The sequence below is a fragment of the Macrobrachium nipponense genome, chromosome 32 (assembly GCF_015104395.2).
Source record: "Macrobrachium nipponense isolate FS-2020 chromosome 32, ASM1510439v2, whole genome shotgun sequence".
Lineage (NCBI taxonomy): Eukaryota > Metazoa > Arthropoda > Malacostraca > Decapoda > Palaemonidae > Macrobrachium > Macrobrachium nipponense.
In genome coordinates this window covers 11,508,157-11,523,366 of record NC_061094.1, presented here as the reverse complement: position 1 = coordinate 11,523,366, position 15,210 = coordinate 11,508,157, and the positions used below count along the sequence as shown (strand labels likewise).

General features: G+C 40.7%; 1 protein-coding gene across 1 annotated transcript in view; it reads left to right on the top strand.

Moving 5' to 3' along the window:
• The window catches only part of LOC135207214 (HEAT repeat-containing protein 1-like), a 333,967-nt gene that overhangs the window by 234,466 nt on the left and 84,291 nt on the right, over window positions 1-15,210 (top strand). Inside the window, exon 22 of the mRNA XM_064238825.1 lies at window positions 3,320-3,469. Coding sequence (XP_064094895.1) covers window positions 3,320-3,469 — 150 coding nt within the window. The remainder of the gene's footprint in view (window positions 1-3,319; window positions 3,470-15,210) is intronic.

The window sequence follows — 15,210 nt, the reverse complement described above, 5'->3', positions numbered from 1 at the left end:
ACTACATAGACCACATTAATTGAAAAGAAGCATAGATTTATGCAGCCATGTCAAATGTTAATGTCAGCGAGAGATTCACCTTACATGTCAAAGTCTTACATTTTGAGGCAATGACTGGGCATAGTCCAATACAGGTCTTCAACTAATTATATTTTGAGGCAATGCAGGGGGCATATATTAGGGTCCACAGGTCAGGGCATATATGTCCTACAGGTCAATTTCTTATATTTTGAGACAATAGGAGAACATAGCCTTCACATTAAATTCTTATATCTAGAGATGATGACAGGGCGTGGGCATGCACGTCAATTTCTTATCGCAAAATAGTTTTTTTCTGCCTGCGTCTGTTGGAAATAGAGTAGCTTTTAATTAATATAGTAGTTTAAACTCCTTGGTATATGATGTGAAATATACATGTATAAGAAAGTGCACATACATGCGTGGATGGCCATAGTAATTGTAACGCCACTTATACCACAGAGAATAAAAGTAAAACTTGTGGATGCACAGGTGATGGCCACACAGAACTGCCTCAGCCACACACAACTATCAAACTGCTCTCAGTGAACTATTTTGAAAATATATTTACAAAAGGGATAACAGTGCCTCAGTGGTGTGGTTGGTTTGGTCTTGGCCTGCCACCTCAGTGGCCGCGAGTTCAATTCTCGGGGATTCTATTGAGGGGTCAAAGATGTGTATTTCTTGTAATAGAAGTTCACTCTCAACTTGGTTAGGAAGTCAAGTAAAGCTGTTGGTCCCTTTGCTGGATAACCACTGGTTCCATGCAATGTAAAAACACCATACAAACAAACTAACAAACAATACAAAAGGGATAACAATTTATACTTCTGTGTGTATGAATAAACCATAAGGTCTGCTGGTAACATTTCTAAGAAAAACTGAAAGGATAATGGTAGAAAGACATCAATAATGATACGTTAACGAAACATTTAACATGAAAAAAAATAAATTATAGCTTAAATAATTGTATGAGATAATTGAAACCAATTTGCAAGTAGCCCATGAACCACTTGTTTTTTGGGTGATTCTCATTGACAAAAGGATTATAAAGTCGGTAAAAAAAAAAAAAAAAAACATTCTCTCTCCCTCTGCTGTTTAAGAGAGTATTCTAGTGACATCTCGAGTACAGGCAGTCCCTGGTTATCGGGGTTAGTTCCGTTCTCGGCAGGGTGCTGATAAGCGAAAACCGCCATTAACCGAAACTCGGGGATGTACGGTGTCGATAATAACCTGTCAAAGGTGCCTCTGTGAGGTATAATATGGCCCCATAATTCTATTGCTGATAACGGGAATATGGCGCCATGGAAAGAGGAATGACAATGCCCAATGTATAAAAAATTTTTTTTTAACATTTTCTGTATTCATCATAGCAAGTTAAAAGTGAATATTTCTATAGTGTTGAGTTGAGTGAGGGCCACAGCTGACTGGAGTTAAGCTCGGTGTGCAGCTTCTTTGCCAAAACACTCAAGAAAAAAATTAAAGTTATTTTATCAAGTTAGTTATGAGAAAAAAAAAACACACACACACACACCAGATGACTTCAGCCATCAATGAAAAGTCTTGTATAAATTCTGGATGTTGGACAATGAAGCAAGTAGTCAAGGTATTCATGGACAGCTCTCCACGGTTTTACATTTCCTTGGTTTAGTCATCAAGGCAACAAAGGACTGACACCCTGTAATAGATTTGACCTACTGTGTACCATTACCTCCAGCAGACAGCTTTCAATATGGAGAGATGAATTTTATACAACCATAACCCTGTAGGATTCCTTCTTTTGTAGACTTGGGCAGGCAACGTGCACCATTTCAAGGTACTCTATTTCAGGCTAGCCACACCTTAAGAGATTACCAGGACTCTTGCTGCAGTAGTAATGTAGCCACAGAATCAGAATAAGAATACAGGTATCAAGTGACTGGCTCGAAAGCATTGGGCCGGACCAGCTGAACTTGATAGCACCTCACCACCTTCAATTGTAAAACTTTTGAGTGATGCGACTCATCTTGGTTAATGAACCAACTTCCATTTACACCTGACTTTGTAACTGTTGGGTGGAAGGATGCTAGAGAAACCTCAAGTATTATTACGAGGAAAGTAAATTATGCAGATCTAGTTATAAGAGGTTCTCCATATCTGATCATTCACCCACATACAAGTACATATTGCCAAGAACACCAATTTTTAATGTATGAGGGAGAGGAATCTTGGGCCCTACAAATTTATGTCAGATCAGAAGGTTCTAGTTAGGAAGTTCAGTTTACAGTAGTCATAGGTAAATACGTAGTGAAGTAGCTGGCTCTTTTAATGGACTAATCTGTTTAACACAACTAACATAGCTGATTGTTGTTTTTGGTTAATACTCTGGAACTTTTCATTGATATTCAGAGTATACAAAAGGTCATTAAAGAAGGAGTTTACTTTCTATATCTAACTTTTACATCTCATGTCTTGCTGTAGAATGGGACGTAATATAAGATAAAGGGTATCTTATTCCCATACCTCACAACACTGTTGTTCTTTATATGTATCTGTATTTTATTTTCCACATTAGAGTGAGCAACTTACCAATATTATTTCAGCTTTCAGAAAAAAACATAAAAAACTGTAGTGGTATTTTACATCCGGCTTAGTTTTTCTGCAATCCTGCAGTCTCAGGTTGGTTGATGATATTAGTGCCAGGCTTACAGGATAATGGCCTCTCAGTGGCAGAGTGCCTTATTTTTCATATACCCTCCCTTCTAAGTTGGTATTGTATAATAGTTACAAACCATTGTCTAACATTTAGATAACACCTTATCCCATTCCGACTGAATTCAAAAGGTATCAAGATGTTAGGAAATTCTTGTTTCCAGCTTGGAAATATAGTTATACAAGATTTCTTTATTTTTATTTTTTATTTCTAAGTCAGTCTCCCATGCAAGTGGTAACCTATAGTAAACAGTATTGTTTATTAATGAAGTTAACTTTAGTTTTATAAATTTTGGTGTTTATTATGTTGAATAATCTTTCAAAATGCAACTGTACACAATTGAATAATCACTTCTCTTGTATCATCCAAAAAATTATAGATTCAGTATTGCAGTAATCAACAGCTGCTGGCACAGATACTAAGGTCATTTTTTTTTTCTGTGGTCGTCAGCATAGAACAGTAATCGAAGTCTTTATATTCATAATGCAGGGCAAGAAAAAACAAAGTCCTAAAATGAGAAATTGCATTAGTGTTACTGATTTTTCTCTGTATAACTTTCCACAGCAATAATCTAATAATACTTTTTAATAACAGTAATGTTTCTTTCAGGTATTTGGTGCAGGAGAGGAAGCTGCACAAAAAACAGCTGTTCTTCTGAAGTATGTCTTAGATACTCTGAAGACTATTTTCCTTCATGATTCTGTAAAATTTACAAATCAGGAACGCTTCCAAATGATGTTGCATCCTTTGATCAATCAGGTATTTAAATTTTAATTATTACAGATTAATTTTTAAATCTAGAATTAAACTTATCAGGATAATAATGTTTTATAGTGACAGTGTATAAAACATATAATTATCATAATATGTACCTTATATTCTGGCATATAAGATGTGCTTTTCCTTAAAAAAAAAAAAAAAAAAAAAAAAAATGAAAAATTCAAGGTGCACCTTATATGGTGAATGTCTAATGTACAAGTATAGCCTGTAGGGTATGAGCAACACATTGTCTGTAGCAATAATGGAGCTCAAGTCATTCAGTGTAGTGAGCATTATAATCACCATAAAAATTAAACAAGCCTTGGAGTCAGCTTCTTGAACTGCTGTCATTTTGTTTGTTTGTGTGGTGTTTTTACGTTGCACGGAACCAGTGGTTATTCAGGAACAGGACCAATGGCTTTATTTGACTTCTGAACCATGTCAACAGTGAACTTTTATCACCAGAAATACACATCTCTCACACACCTCGATGGAATGCCCAAGAATCGAACTCACGGCCACTGAGGTGTGCTGTCATTTTGGTAGGCAAAAAGCCATAACCAATCATCCAAGTCTTCTGTCTACTGCAAATTTTTTGGCTTGTCTAATACTGTTACAGGGGGTCCTCGAGTTACGAGGTTGATCCTTTCTTAAGATGCGTCCGTAACAACGCATTTTCACCAGCGTAAGTCGGAACATTAAAAAAATACCGCACATGATTTAATGTAAATACGTATCAATAACGAGGAGAGAACAATTCCTTACCTTTATTAATTTGGTTGGCTTGCACACTGGAGAGGAAGCTGCGGTGCTGGAGAGACTGGGGGAGGTTAGGGAAGAGAAAAAGAACCTCCAGAAGATGCTGGAGATGCTGGGGCAGGTGAGTCTTGAGGTGAGGCAGAACCTACAGAAGGTGCTGGAGATGCTGGGGCAGGTGAGTCTGGGTTAGGCAGAACATTCAAGAAGGTGCTGGAGATTGTTGGGGGCAGGCGAGTCTGGGTTAGCAGAACATTCAGAAGGTGCTGGAGATTGTGGGGCAGGTGAGTCTGGATTAGCAGAGGCAGCTGAGGTAGAGGGTACAGGATCTCTTGCAGGCCTCTCTACCTTTCTTAAAATACTGCTCCGGGTTTTAGTCTGAACAGAGAGCAACCTCTTTTCATCCAAGATCTCCTTGTAACACTGCATCAAATCCATGATGCCTCTGGAAACCCTAGTGAACCTGTCCAAGTTGGGATCCTGAGCCTCAAAAGTTGCCAACGCTTGCTGCAACTCTGCAAAACCTCTTGCCAAGTCCTGCCTTGTGAAAGCCTTAGGCTCTGGGGTGGGTGTGCTTCTTTCTTCTTCCTCTATCATCTGCTTCTCCAGTTGTAACAGGTCCTCAGCAGATAACTCCTCGCCATGAGACTCCAGCAGCTCTGTAACATCATCAACCTCCATCTCCAACTTGATTTCCTTACTCAGGGCAACAACGTTCTTGACAACTTGCTGAACTGTGTCCTCAAACCTATGGAAATCATTCACAAATTGAGGACAAATTTTCTTCCAGACACCATTCATGTTTGTTTGCTTAACCTCCTCCCAGGAATCAGCAATGTTCTTTACAGCATCAAGGATGTTGTAGGATTTCCAAAAGTCCTTCAGAGTCAAGTCCTTCTTGGTTTCAGTTGCCTGTTAAGCCATAGCAATTCTCCTTCGTAGGTAGTAGGCCTTGAACGAAGCAATCACTCCTTGGTCCATAGGCTGTAAAAGGCTGTGGTATTAGGTGGAAGGTAAACCACCTTGACATTAGGGTTGAAGTCTCCCAGCTGGGCAGGGTGTCCAGGGGCATTGTCCAGCACTAGCAACACCTTAAAGGGGATACCCTTGGAGGCGCAATACCGCTCCACACTTGGAACAAAATGGTTTACGAATCAGTCCTCAAACACTGCAAGTGTCACCCATGCCTTCTTGTTGGACTTCCAAATTACTGGTAGTTGACCCTTCCAAATGCCCTTGAGTGCCCTTGGATTTTCAGCCTGATACACCAACAAGGGCTTCAGTTTGAAGTCGCCAGCAGCATTACCCTAAGAAGTAAAGTTAGCCTCTCCTTGCTGGCTTTATGACCGGGGTCTGGACTTCTCCTCCTTGGCGATGTAAGTGCGGTTAGGCATACGCTTCCAAAACAAACCTGTCTCATCCACGTTAAACACTTGCTGAGCAGAATAACCCCCCTCCTTAATTATCTCAGACAACGCTTTAGGAAATTCACTCGCTGCTTTCTCATCCCCACTAGCAGCTTCACCTTGCACTTTAAGGTTATGGTAATTGGCCCGAGCCTTAAATCGCATAAACCAACCCCTACTAGCCACTGTCACACAAATTTCACTTCCCTCCCCCTTTTCTTTTTTCAACGCTTAAAAAAAACAACAATCTTTTCGCTTTCTTCTGAATCACCATAAGGCTGACTGGGTTACGCCGTTGATTTTGGTCTTCCAACCAAAGCACCAATAACCTTTCCATTTCAAGTATTAGACCACTACGCTGCTTGGTTATCACTGTCGCTTTCATAGGAGCAGATCCTTTCACATGTTCAACGATGCGCTCTTTATCTTTGATAATGGTAGCAACGGTCTAACGGCAAAGGCCAAGCAAGCGGCCAATGTTTGTTGGCGTTTCTCCCATCTCAGATTGCTTTATAATGTCCACTTTAATTTCCATGTGATGGCCTTTCTTTTCTTCGATGCACTACCATCAGAAGAGTCCGCCTTGCGCTTGGGAGCCATAACAAAGAGCAAAAAGTTACGAAAACGATACAACACAAGGGAGAGAGAGGCAGCGTAAACAACCAAAATGGCGTATGGGCGAGGAATGAGCGTAGCGAAGCGACGCCGTCCTCTCCCCACAAAGCGTATTCTTTCGCCGTGCGCCCGGAAACTAGTTCGCGTTTGTTTACGTCGCTTACGACGCTAAAACCCCGTAAGACGGAACGACGCATAATAATTTTATTTATATTTTTTTTTATGGGGGCGCGGTTCGGTAACCACGAAACATCGTAAGTCGAGGACCGGGCGTAACCCGAGGACTTAATGATACTTTTTTTTTTTTTTTTTTTTGTTTTTTTTTTTTTTTTTTTTTTTATTTATACTGTATACTTCCCCTTAAATATGCCAGCATTTATGAATCAATTTTACCCATTTTCTTTTAAGGTTTTTGAGAAGCTGCTCTTACCATCTTTGTAGTTTCTTGAAGATAATAACCTGCTACCATAATTACAGTTTGTTTTGTGAAGACCTTGGTGCTTCTTGTGTGATGTACTCTTGTCAATATCTACCATCTTGCAGAGTGCTCTTGATGAGGGTGCTTGGTCAGTTAAGATTTTGGTGCAGCCTTTGACCATGTGAATCATGAAGCACCTGTCGCCAAGCCAGACTCAGGAAGTAATGAACCTTATATTAATATTTCTAAAGAATTTTTAATGGCAGAATCTAGAGGGTCTGTGTTGATGGCCAGTAGATTTAGCAGGGCCATTTCTGGCATTCCTTACAGTAGTCTTCTTGGGACCTTTACTCTGGCATTCCTTACATTAGTCTTCTTGGGACCTCTACTATTTATTATGTATACTAGTGTCATATGGCAAGTTCTGATGAACAATTTTTTTTTCCTATTTCTTAGATTGACTTTCTTCACCGTGGATAAAATTTTAACATCCTGGTTGAAATAATAACAGCCATTACATCATTATATATCTACATATAAGATATTGATTATATCAAGACCGATTTGCTCTAAAGGCCTTGTTAACGGAGGCAATTCTTGGAACGGTTGTTGTAAAGGAACTACTGTCTATTTATTTGTAACAAGAGGAACATTTAACAAATCTCACTTTGTTGTTACAGTATGGTAGAATTGCAACAACCTCTTTAACCGTTATCGGAATGGAAATGTGTACAAAATCAATTAATATAAAGGGTATACCTTCTACATGGGAAAAATAGTGAATCATAAATGCAAAACAAGGGGTAATACTTCCTTTCCCTTCCCACAGACATATGTATCTAGAACTTAATTAATATGATAGCATCTACTTTACACACACTCATACATAATCACCAGCTTTAAGAGGCTACTCTGACTGGATCGCATGTTAGGGAAACATCATCAGTTACTATGAGAATCTCATTCTTTATGCAGAGGGGGGGTTAGTTCAGTACTTTTCAGTGGAAAACCAAGGTTTTCTGCCTGTCCTCTTGCTTCTTAGTGTGTGACCCCTTATTTGTGATCAAAGTTCCAGGAGAAGCTGAAGGTTCAGTTTTGTTCCCACTCTTGACCATTTTTCAGAATTGTCCAGAACATGGCACAGTTCTGAATTGTCCATTAGACTGATGTTGTTCTTCGTTGGATATGACAGGAACTGCCTTGTTATGTGAAAGACCTCTATTAAAATACAATTAATGAAAAAGTGACAAAAGAGAGACCATCCATCGATCAAGTCATAACTGCTAATATTAGAAAACTGAAACCTACCACCACAAACCACTCCTATCTAAAAGAAGTAAATCTCTGGCAGAAGCAGACATCCACTCTGGAAAATAGAATTCTAGTAAAGGATATACAAATGACCTACAACAGGTTGCATTGATTTACTCAAAAGTTACACAGAAAATAGTTAAAGCTTCAGACTCGTTCAGCAAAGTCCCACCCTCCTGAAAGGGAGGATGGGAAGGAAGATCTGTAGATTTGCTTGATCGCCATTCCCTGATCTGCGTTGTCCTGATTGAGGCTGAGAATAGCTTCATTTCACATAACTAGAGACTTTACTACACCCAAGAGTGTTGCTCATTGCCATACTGAACAATCTTGTTCTCCAGGCCAACAACTGTATCACTTGTATACAGTAATACCCAGTACTTACGCGAGGTTAGGTTCCAGATCCCCTCGCGTAAGGGGAAAGTTTCGCGTAAGTTTGGCTAGGTCTCTAAAAATGCTAATAAATGCTTGCTTCTAGAGTTTGAACACCGAATATGACCCTAATCATGCTCCCTACGTATCTAGCTAACTTTTAAATGAATTAAAGTTACTGTAAATTGATTTAAAAGTTAAATACATTACCCCTTCAAAAAAAAGAAATAACTTTGTTGGCATAGTTTTACATGGTGAAATAACTGGTTGGCGTAAAAACATAGTTACAGTAACTACTCTGTACATATGTATCCATTTTCTTTTCATACTTATACTAACGTTACCCCTAATTCATGGGATTCCATTTTATTTTTCCCTCAGAGTAAAAGAAGTTTTCTTTGCGTCACTAGGTAAACTTCATATATCTGTTATAACGAAGGTACAAAATTCAATGAAATAAGGAAAACGTATGTACATACGTAATGTTTGCAGAGGGTGAAGGTAAAATTCAATCAAATTCAAAATCATGTACCAGTATGAGGTTACTATGAGAGAGAGAGAGAGAGAGAGAGAAATATGTACGTCATGCGAGGTAAAACTCTGGAGGGGTATCGTCTTTAACCCTGGATAGGAAACTTCATATTATCCAGAATGGGGGGGGCATTATGTAAAAAGATCTGCGCTAAGATGTAATTTACTGTTATACCAGAAATGTTATTCTCTCTCTCTCTCTCTCTCGAACAATTTATGAAAATATTTACAAAAAATACAAAATACACTATATACACAAAAAATTGAGGGAATCCTTCCTAAAAACTTCTATTTATAATATATGACTGCCAGAAAAGGTGTTGGACCCATAGAGGTCAAATCAGAACAGAGAAGAAAAAGGCAAAAGTTTTTTGGCCCCCCCAAAAATTTTTCAAAATTTCACGAATTTTTTTGGTACCTAAATGAAATAGGAAGCTGGCTAATTTTTTTTATAGAATAAACTCATATTATCCTAGAACAGAATTATGTAAAAAGATCTGCACTAAGATGTAATTTACTGTCATATCAGATGTTATTTTCTCTCTCTCTCTCTCTCTCTCTCTCTCTCTCTCTCTCTCTCTCTCTCTATCTCTCCACAGTGTGTTGATGATTTATTTGACATAAGCTGATGTAATCTGTCACCAGAAAAGGCACAGACCCACTACTTACCACCCCATCTCTCCCCCTCTTGTCTCGTTATCATTTCAAGGTCATCTCCCTCACCTCCAACCCTTCGTTACACAACTTGAGCTTCTTGCCATAAGGTGTCAGCAACCTCTAAATTATCATCAACATCACTTCTAATTCCATTAGAAGTAAGTTGATGGCATCCATGCCCAGAGAATACTGCCTGCTAGCCATTGTTGATGAGAAATGCAAAAAAAATGCAAAAACTGAGAAATTGGCATTCGATGGAAATTGTACCGAATGGCAATATAAGACATCTCGGTCACAACCAATGGCATGCATAATGTACGCACACCATCTACCTACAGTTTCCAACAGTACAAAACTATCCCAGAGTCAACAGTGTTAGACAGGAAATCATTTACTTGATTAACTTTGCCTTTGTATCCCACAAACATGTTTAAAAACTAACAATTACTCAGAAAAGGGGGAAGGACAAAGGCAAGGCAAACACAGGTTTTGACATGATTGTAGTGTGTTTCTGCTAGCCTCTTGTAAGTCGATCCACACCCAGAATTCGAGATAGACGATGATTTATGGGAAAAAAAAAGGGATTTTGACGAAGGAAAAAAAAAAAAATCTATTTCTGGGTGATTGGCTCGTGTCGCCCTATGAAAGTATCCTTAATATCATTCTTTCTAGGTAAAATTAGCCTAAAATTACCAAGAGAAAAACAAAAATTAAGAAAAATGTCAGTAAAACTGACTCGCTCACTCTTAAAAAGAAGTGTCGGTATGATATAGGGGCGAGTGTGGAAACCACTACCACGAGACAAACACCAATTAGAACTTCCTATCAGAATCCCCCAAGAGAGAGCTGATACCAACGGGCGATGCAGCCTCTACTACTACTACTAGAGGACGCCACGGACAGCAGCCCCTAGCGGACATCCTTAATTAAAACAGCTAAATACATCTTGTCCTGCAAGGGGGGGGGGGGGGAAAACAAACCATAAAGGGGGGGTTCATAGGGCGACACGAGCCAATCACCCAGAAAATAGATTTTTCCTCGTCAAAATCCCTTTTTCTGGGCTCAGCTCGTGTCGGCCTATGAAAGAGTACCAGAGAAACAGACAAGATGGGAAAAAAGGAACAATGAAAAACCAGTGTAAAATGATGGATATAATATAAGTAAATCAATTACAGCATACAAACTAAGCACTTAAACTAACTACACTAAACAGTAAAATAATTAGGAACGTTAGTAATCTTAAAGTACTTTAAATGGTAATTATAGTAAATTACAGTGCTGCATTTGTAATATAATGGAAAAAGGGATTTTTTTACTTAACAAAATTACATAATACAAACTAGTCTTCCCAAGGCATTTAAAAATAAAAGTTTTACACTGAAAAAAAAAAACTCCATAATTTTAATACAAAAAAAATATTTGCAAAATATATACAAAAAAAACACAATTGTGTCCTACCCTAAGCATAAAAATAAAGGGTAGGTACACTGAAGTCAAATCATAAAAATTACACAAAACAAAAATGCGGAATATATACAAAACATATTGTGTCCTACCTAGCATAAAAATAAGGGTAGGTACACTGAAGTACATTATCAGTACAAGTGTGGATGCCCCTAGCAAAAAAATAAGGGACAATCCACTAATATGATTCAACGGCTAAGGCTTATGATGATTTGAGTAGCCTGGCGATAGGGTGAGGCATGGTTGGCTGATGTAGGTAGAAAGGAGACTGGATCTATACTACAACTACTATACAGTATCAGGGAAAACTATGTTTCCCGCTGCTACTGCTGAAAACTTTAAAGATTCCAAGGACTTAAATAATGCCGTTTAAAGACTGTCGGGATTTCCATCCAGTATACTTTCTAAGATCCTCAAAGTTCATATGTGAAAATAATTAATTGAGGTGGCTACTCCCCTGATATCATGTGCTTTTGGGAATGACTCAGGGTTGGCTTGTTTAATGAAGTAAAGGATTTGCTGTCTAATGCCTTTTACTGACAAAGTACCTTCACCTTTTTTCTCTCATGAAGAGAGCACTGAGGATCTTGAAGAAGTACGAGATAGAAAGGCTCTAAGAGTTGATACTGGGGCAGAGAGAAGGATCTGTGGAAGTGGGATAACCTTCCAAGGAGCCCACCTTGCAAGAGGATCCTCATTTTTTTTTGGCTAAAAAGCTACGATCCGGAGCAAGTAGAACCTTCTCCTGATGGGAGGAATTCCACATGACCCGCATCCCTGGATAGAGCCGACAGTTCTGAAATTCTAGCTCCTGAGGCTAGGCTTAATAAGAATAAGTCTTCCTCAGGGAGCATTATGAATGTACAAGATGAGTTGTCAGTATCTGAAAGCTAGTTTGAGGACATCATTTAAGAACCATGAAACTGAAGTAGGCCCTCTGAGAAGGTCTAAGTCTAGCCAGGCTTTAGGGATAGATGTGAAATAAAGATTCAGGTCAGATCTATCTGAAAACCTACTTTGAAAGATTTTCTTCAAGCCGATTTATGAGTGGTAATCGTGCTAGCTGCTAAACCTTTTTCAAACAAGGATCTGAAAAAGGATATAGCCAAATTAACTGTCATGGTTGTAGTGTTCGATTCTCTCAAGAAAGATGCTAATTTTTTAACAGCTGAGTCATATTGTCTAATGGTTGACTCTCTCTTATTCTGATTTCTAGGAAGAGAATATTCTGTGGATCAATGTCAGCATCTTTATTAGCCGCAAACTTCATGAAGTTCATAAGTTAGGTCTGGAGAGTTCCTGAGGAAGCGAACCACAGTCCTTCATTTGTACTGATTGTGATAGCTTGGGATTGGGGATCCGTGAGGTCGGAGACCCCAATTCCAGAAGAAGAGGATACCAGTTGCTCTTGGGCCAGTCCGGTGCAATCAGAGCTACTATCCCTTTGAAAGACCTTAGTTTTGCTTAGGACTTTCAAGAGAAGATTCTGGAGGAAAAACATAAATTCTCCTCCACTGATTCCAATCCAACGACAGGGCGTCCGTGGCATAAGCCAGAGGGTCCAGGTTGGGGGCCACATAGCAAGGGAGCTTGTGGTTCGCTTGTGAGGCGAAGAGATCCACTTGGAGACCTGGGACTCTCAGGCTTACCCACTGGAATGACCCGACGTCTAGAGACCACTCTGATTCCAGAGGAACTGACCGGGACAGGGCGTCCGCTATCACATTTCTTACTCCTGCCAGGTGAGTGGCAGACAGATGCCATTTGTGTTTGTTTGCTAATGCAAAGATGGCTATCATGACATGATTCACATGCTTGGATTGGACCTCCTCTGTTGATGCAATGAACTACCACTGCACTGTCCAAAACTAGCCTTAGATGAGACTTCTTCGGGGAAGCAGTCTCTTCAGAGTAAGAAATACTGCCATTGCTTCCAACACGTTATGTGGAGCTGGCGAAATTGAACTGACCAAGTCCCCTGAACCTGTTTGAACTGAGAGTATCCCCCCCACCCGGACAGGGATGCATCCGTGTGAATGGTTAACACTGGGAGGGGATATTGAAGGGGTACTTTCTTGGCTAAGTTCTTTACTTTTGACCAAGGCCGTAGTTGGTTGCGGAGGATCTGTGGAATTACTGACAACTTGTCTCGATATTTGGAGTTTGCTTTTGACCGCCAAATTCGATTTATATACTTTCAGCCTTGCTTTCAGAAGGATATCTTTGTTACCGAAGCAAACTGAAGAGACCTAGGATTCTCTCTGGTTTCTTCTTGACGTTTGTTTGCATTTGAGAAATTGCCTGACAGATTTTGCTATTTCCTTCCGTTTGACACTGGAATTGACAGATTGTGGGAAGACAAATCCCATTGGATTCCTAGCCACTGAAAACGAGATTCCGGAGTAAGTCTGGATTTTCGTTTTGTTTATCTGGAACCCCAGATGTTCCAGAAAGTGAACTACCTTTTTGGTGGCTTTGAGACTTCCTCGACTGTTTGGTGCCCAGATCAACCAATCGTCGAGGTATGCTGCTACCATGATTCCCTGAGCTCTCAATTGTTGTACAACCACTTCTGCTATCTTTGTGAATACCCTGGGGGCTACATTCAGACCGAAGGGCATCACTTTGAATGAGAATGTTTGATTTCCTAGCCTGAATCCTAGGAATGGGCGGAAGTGCCTGGCTATAGGGATATGATAGTATGCGTCTGTAAGATCGATGGAGCATGTGACGGCTCCACGCGGAAGTAAGGTCCTTACTTGCGAGAGGGTAAGCATCTTGAACTTGTCGCACGAATGAAAGAGTTTAGCTTTGACAAGTCTAAGATTACCTTCTTTTGTTGAGACCTTTCTTTGGCACGCTGAATAAGCGACCTTGAAATTTTAGATGTTTGACTCTCGCAATAGCTCCTTTTCTGAAGGAGTTCTTCCGGCGTAATCTGTCAATTCCTTTGACGGTATTTGATGGAATGATTTGATTGGAGGAGGATCTTTGATCCAACTCCAGCCTAATCCTTTGGACACTATGCTCTGTGCCCAATTGCTGAACCCCACCTGTGGCGGAAGAGGAAACAAGCCTCCCTCCTACCTGGGGAGCCTCATTGTTGATGGGCGGGTGGCCACCCACGCCCTCCTCTGAACTGCCTGCTCCTCGTACCTCTTCTTGCGCCACGCTGACGAAAGTAACCTCTCGCCTACCTCTCGGGCTGAGTGTAGCCTTGAGGCCTCATATGCAGGGTTGAAGGCCGGCGAGATAGCGTAGGAAGTGGATGGCTGAGATTGCGGGGGCAACAGGAGGATAGGCTGGTTCTGCTTTGAGCTGGCAGGTTGTCCCTGTTGGGTAACCGGGACCGCCCTGCACAAATTGCTGCTGTTGCTGGAGTTTTTTATATGGCTGGAACCTCTTACCAGCCTTCTTCGGTTTGTTTCTTGCCAGCAGTGGGAACGGATTCCTGTTTCCTCTTTGAGGAAATCCCCACCTAGCTCTAAGGCTCTGGTTGAGTCTAGCAGCATTCGTGGTGTACCTCGTTAACTGCGGATCTGGGAAGAGATCCGCTCCCCACATGCTAGCGGCCAAGAGTCTATTAGGCTCATGCCTGATGGTGCATTCTTGTAAGACATGCTTCCGGCAGTTCCTCCTAGCCTGGAAGAAGTCAAAAAGCGTCCGTTAGAACGTCTGAAACTGAGATTTCGCCAGAATCTTGAACAGTGGTTCCGTAGCGTAAGAGAGGGGCAGCCATTTCCGTGATTATGAGGGAATTGAGGGACCTGCCAAACCTAGTTCGCGCATCAAACTCTGCATGGATTAGGGAATCCGGCAGCCTTGGTAGTTTCTCGCCGAACTGGTCCATGGGCGCAGTCCGGTTTGAGCTTACCAAGCGTGAACGTAGCTGGCAAGTTCTCCCACAATTCTCCGAAGGCCGGGAAAAAGCGGAGAAGTAGACTCCGCCTCCCTCAACTGATGGGCTCATCCTTGAGGACTGCCTGAAGATTTCTCACTAATTTGTGGCGAACGGAAGAGAAACCTCCTCTTCCGTCGCGAAAAAAAAGAAAAAATAGTGAAGGGACTCTTGTAGGCCTGGAGTTTAGTGTTCGTACACTCCCAGTCCTCAAGGCAGTGAACCCACTTCCCGCTGAGCGTGATTCTACTACTATAAAGGACCGATCCTTAGAGGATCTTGTCTTCCCTTCCCTCGTCAAAGCCGTTGGCGT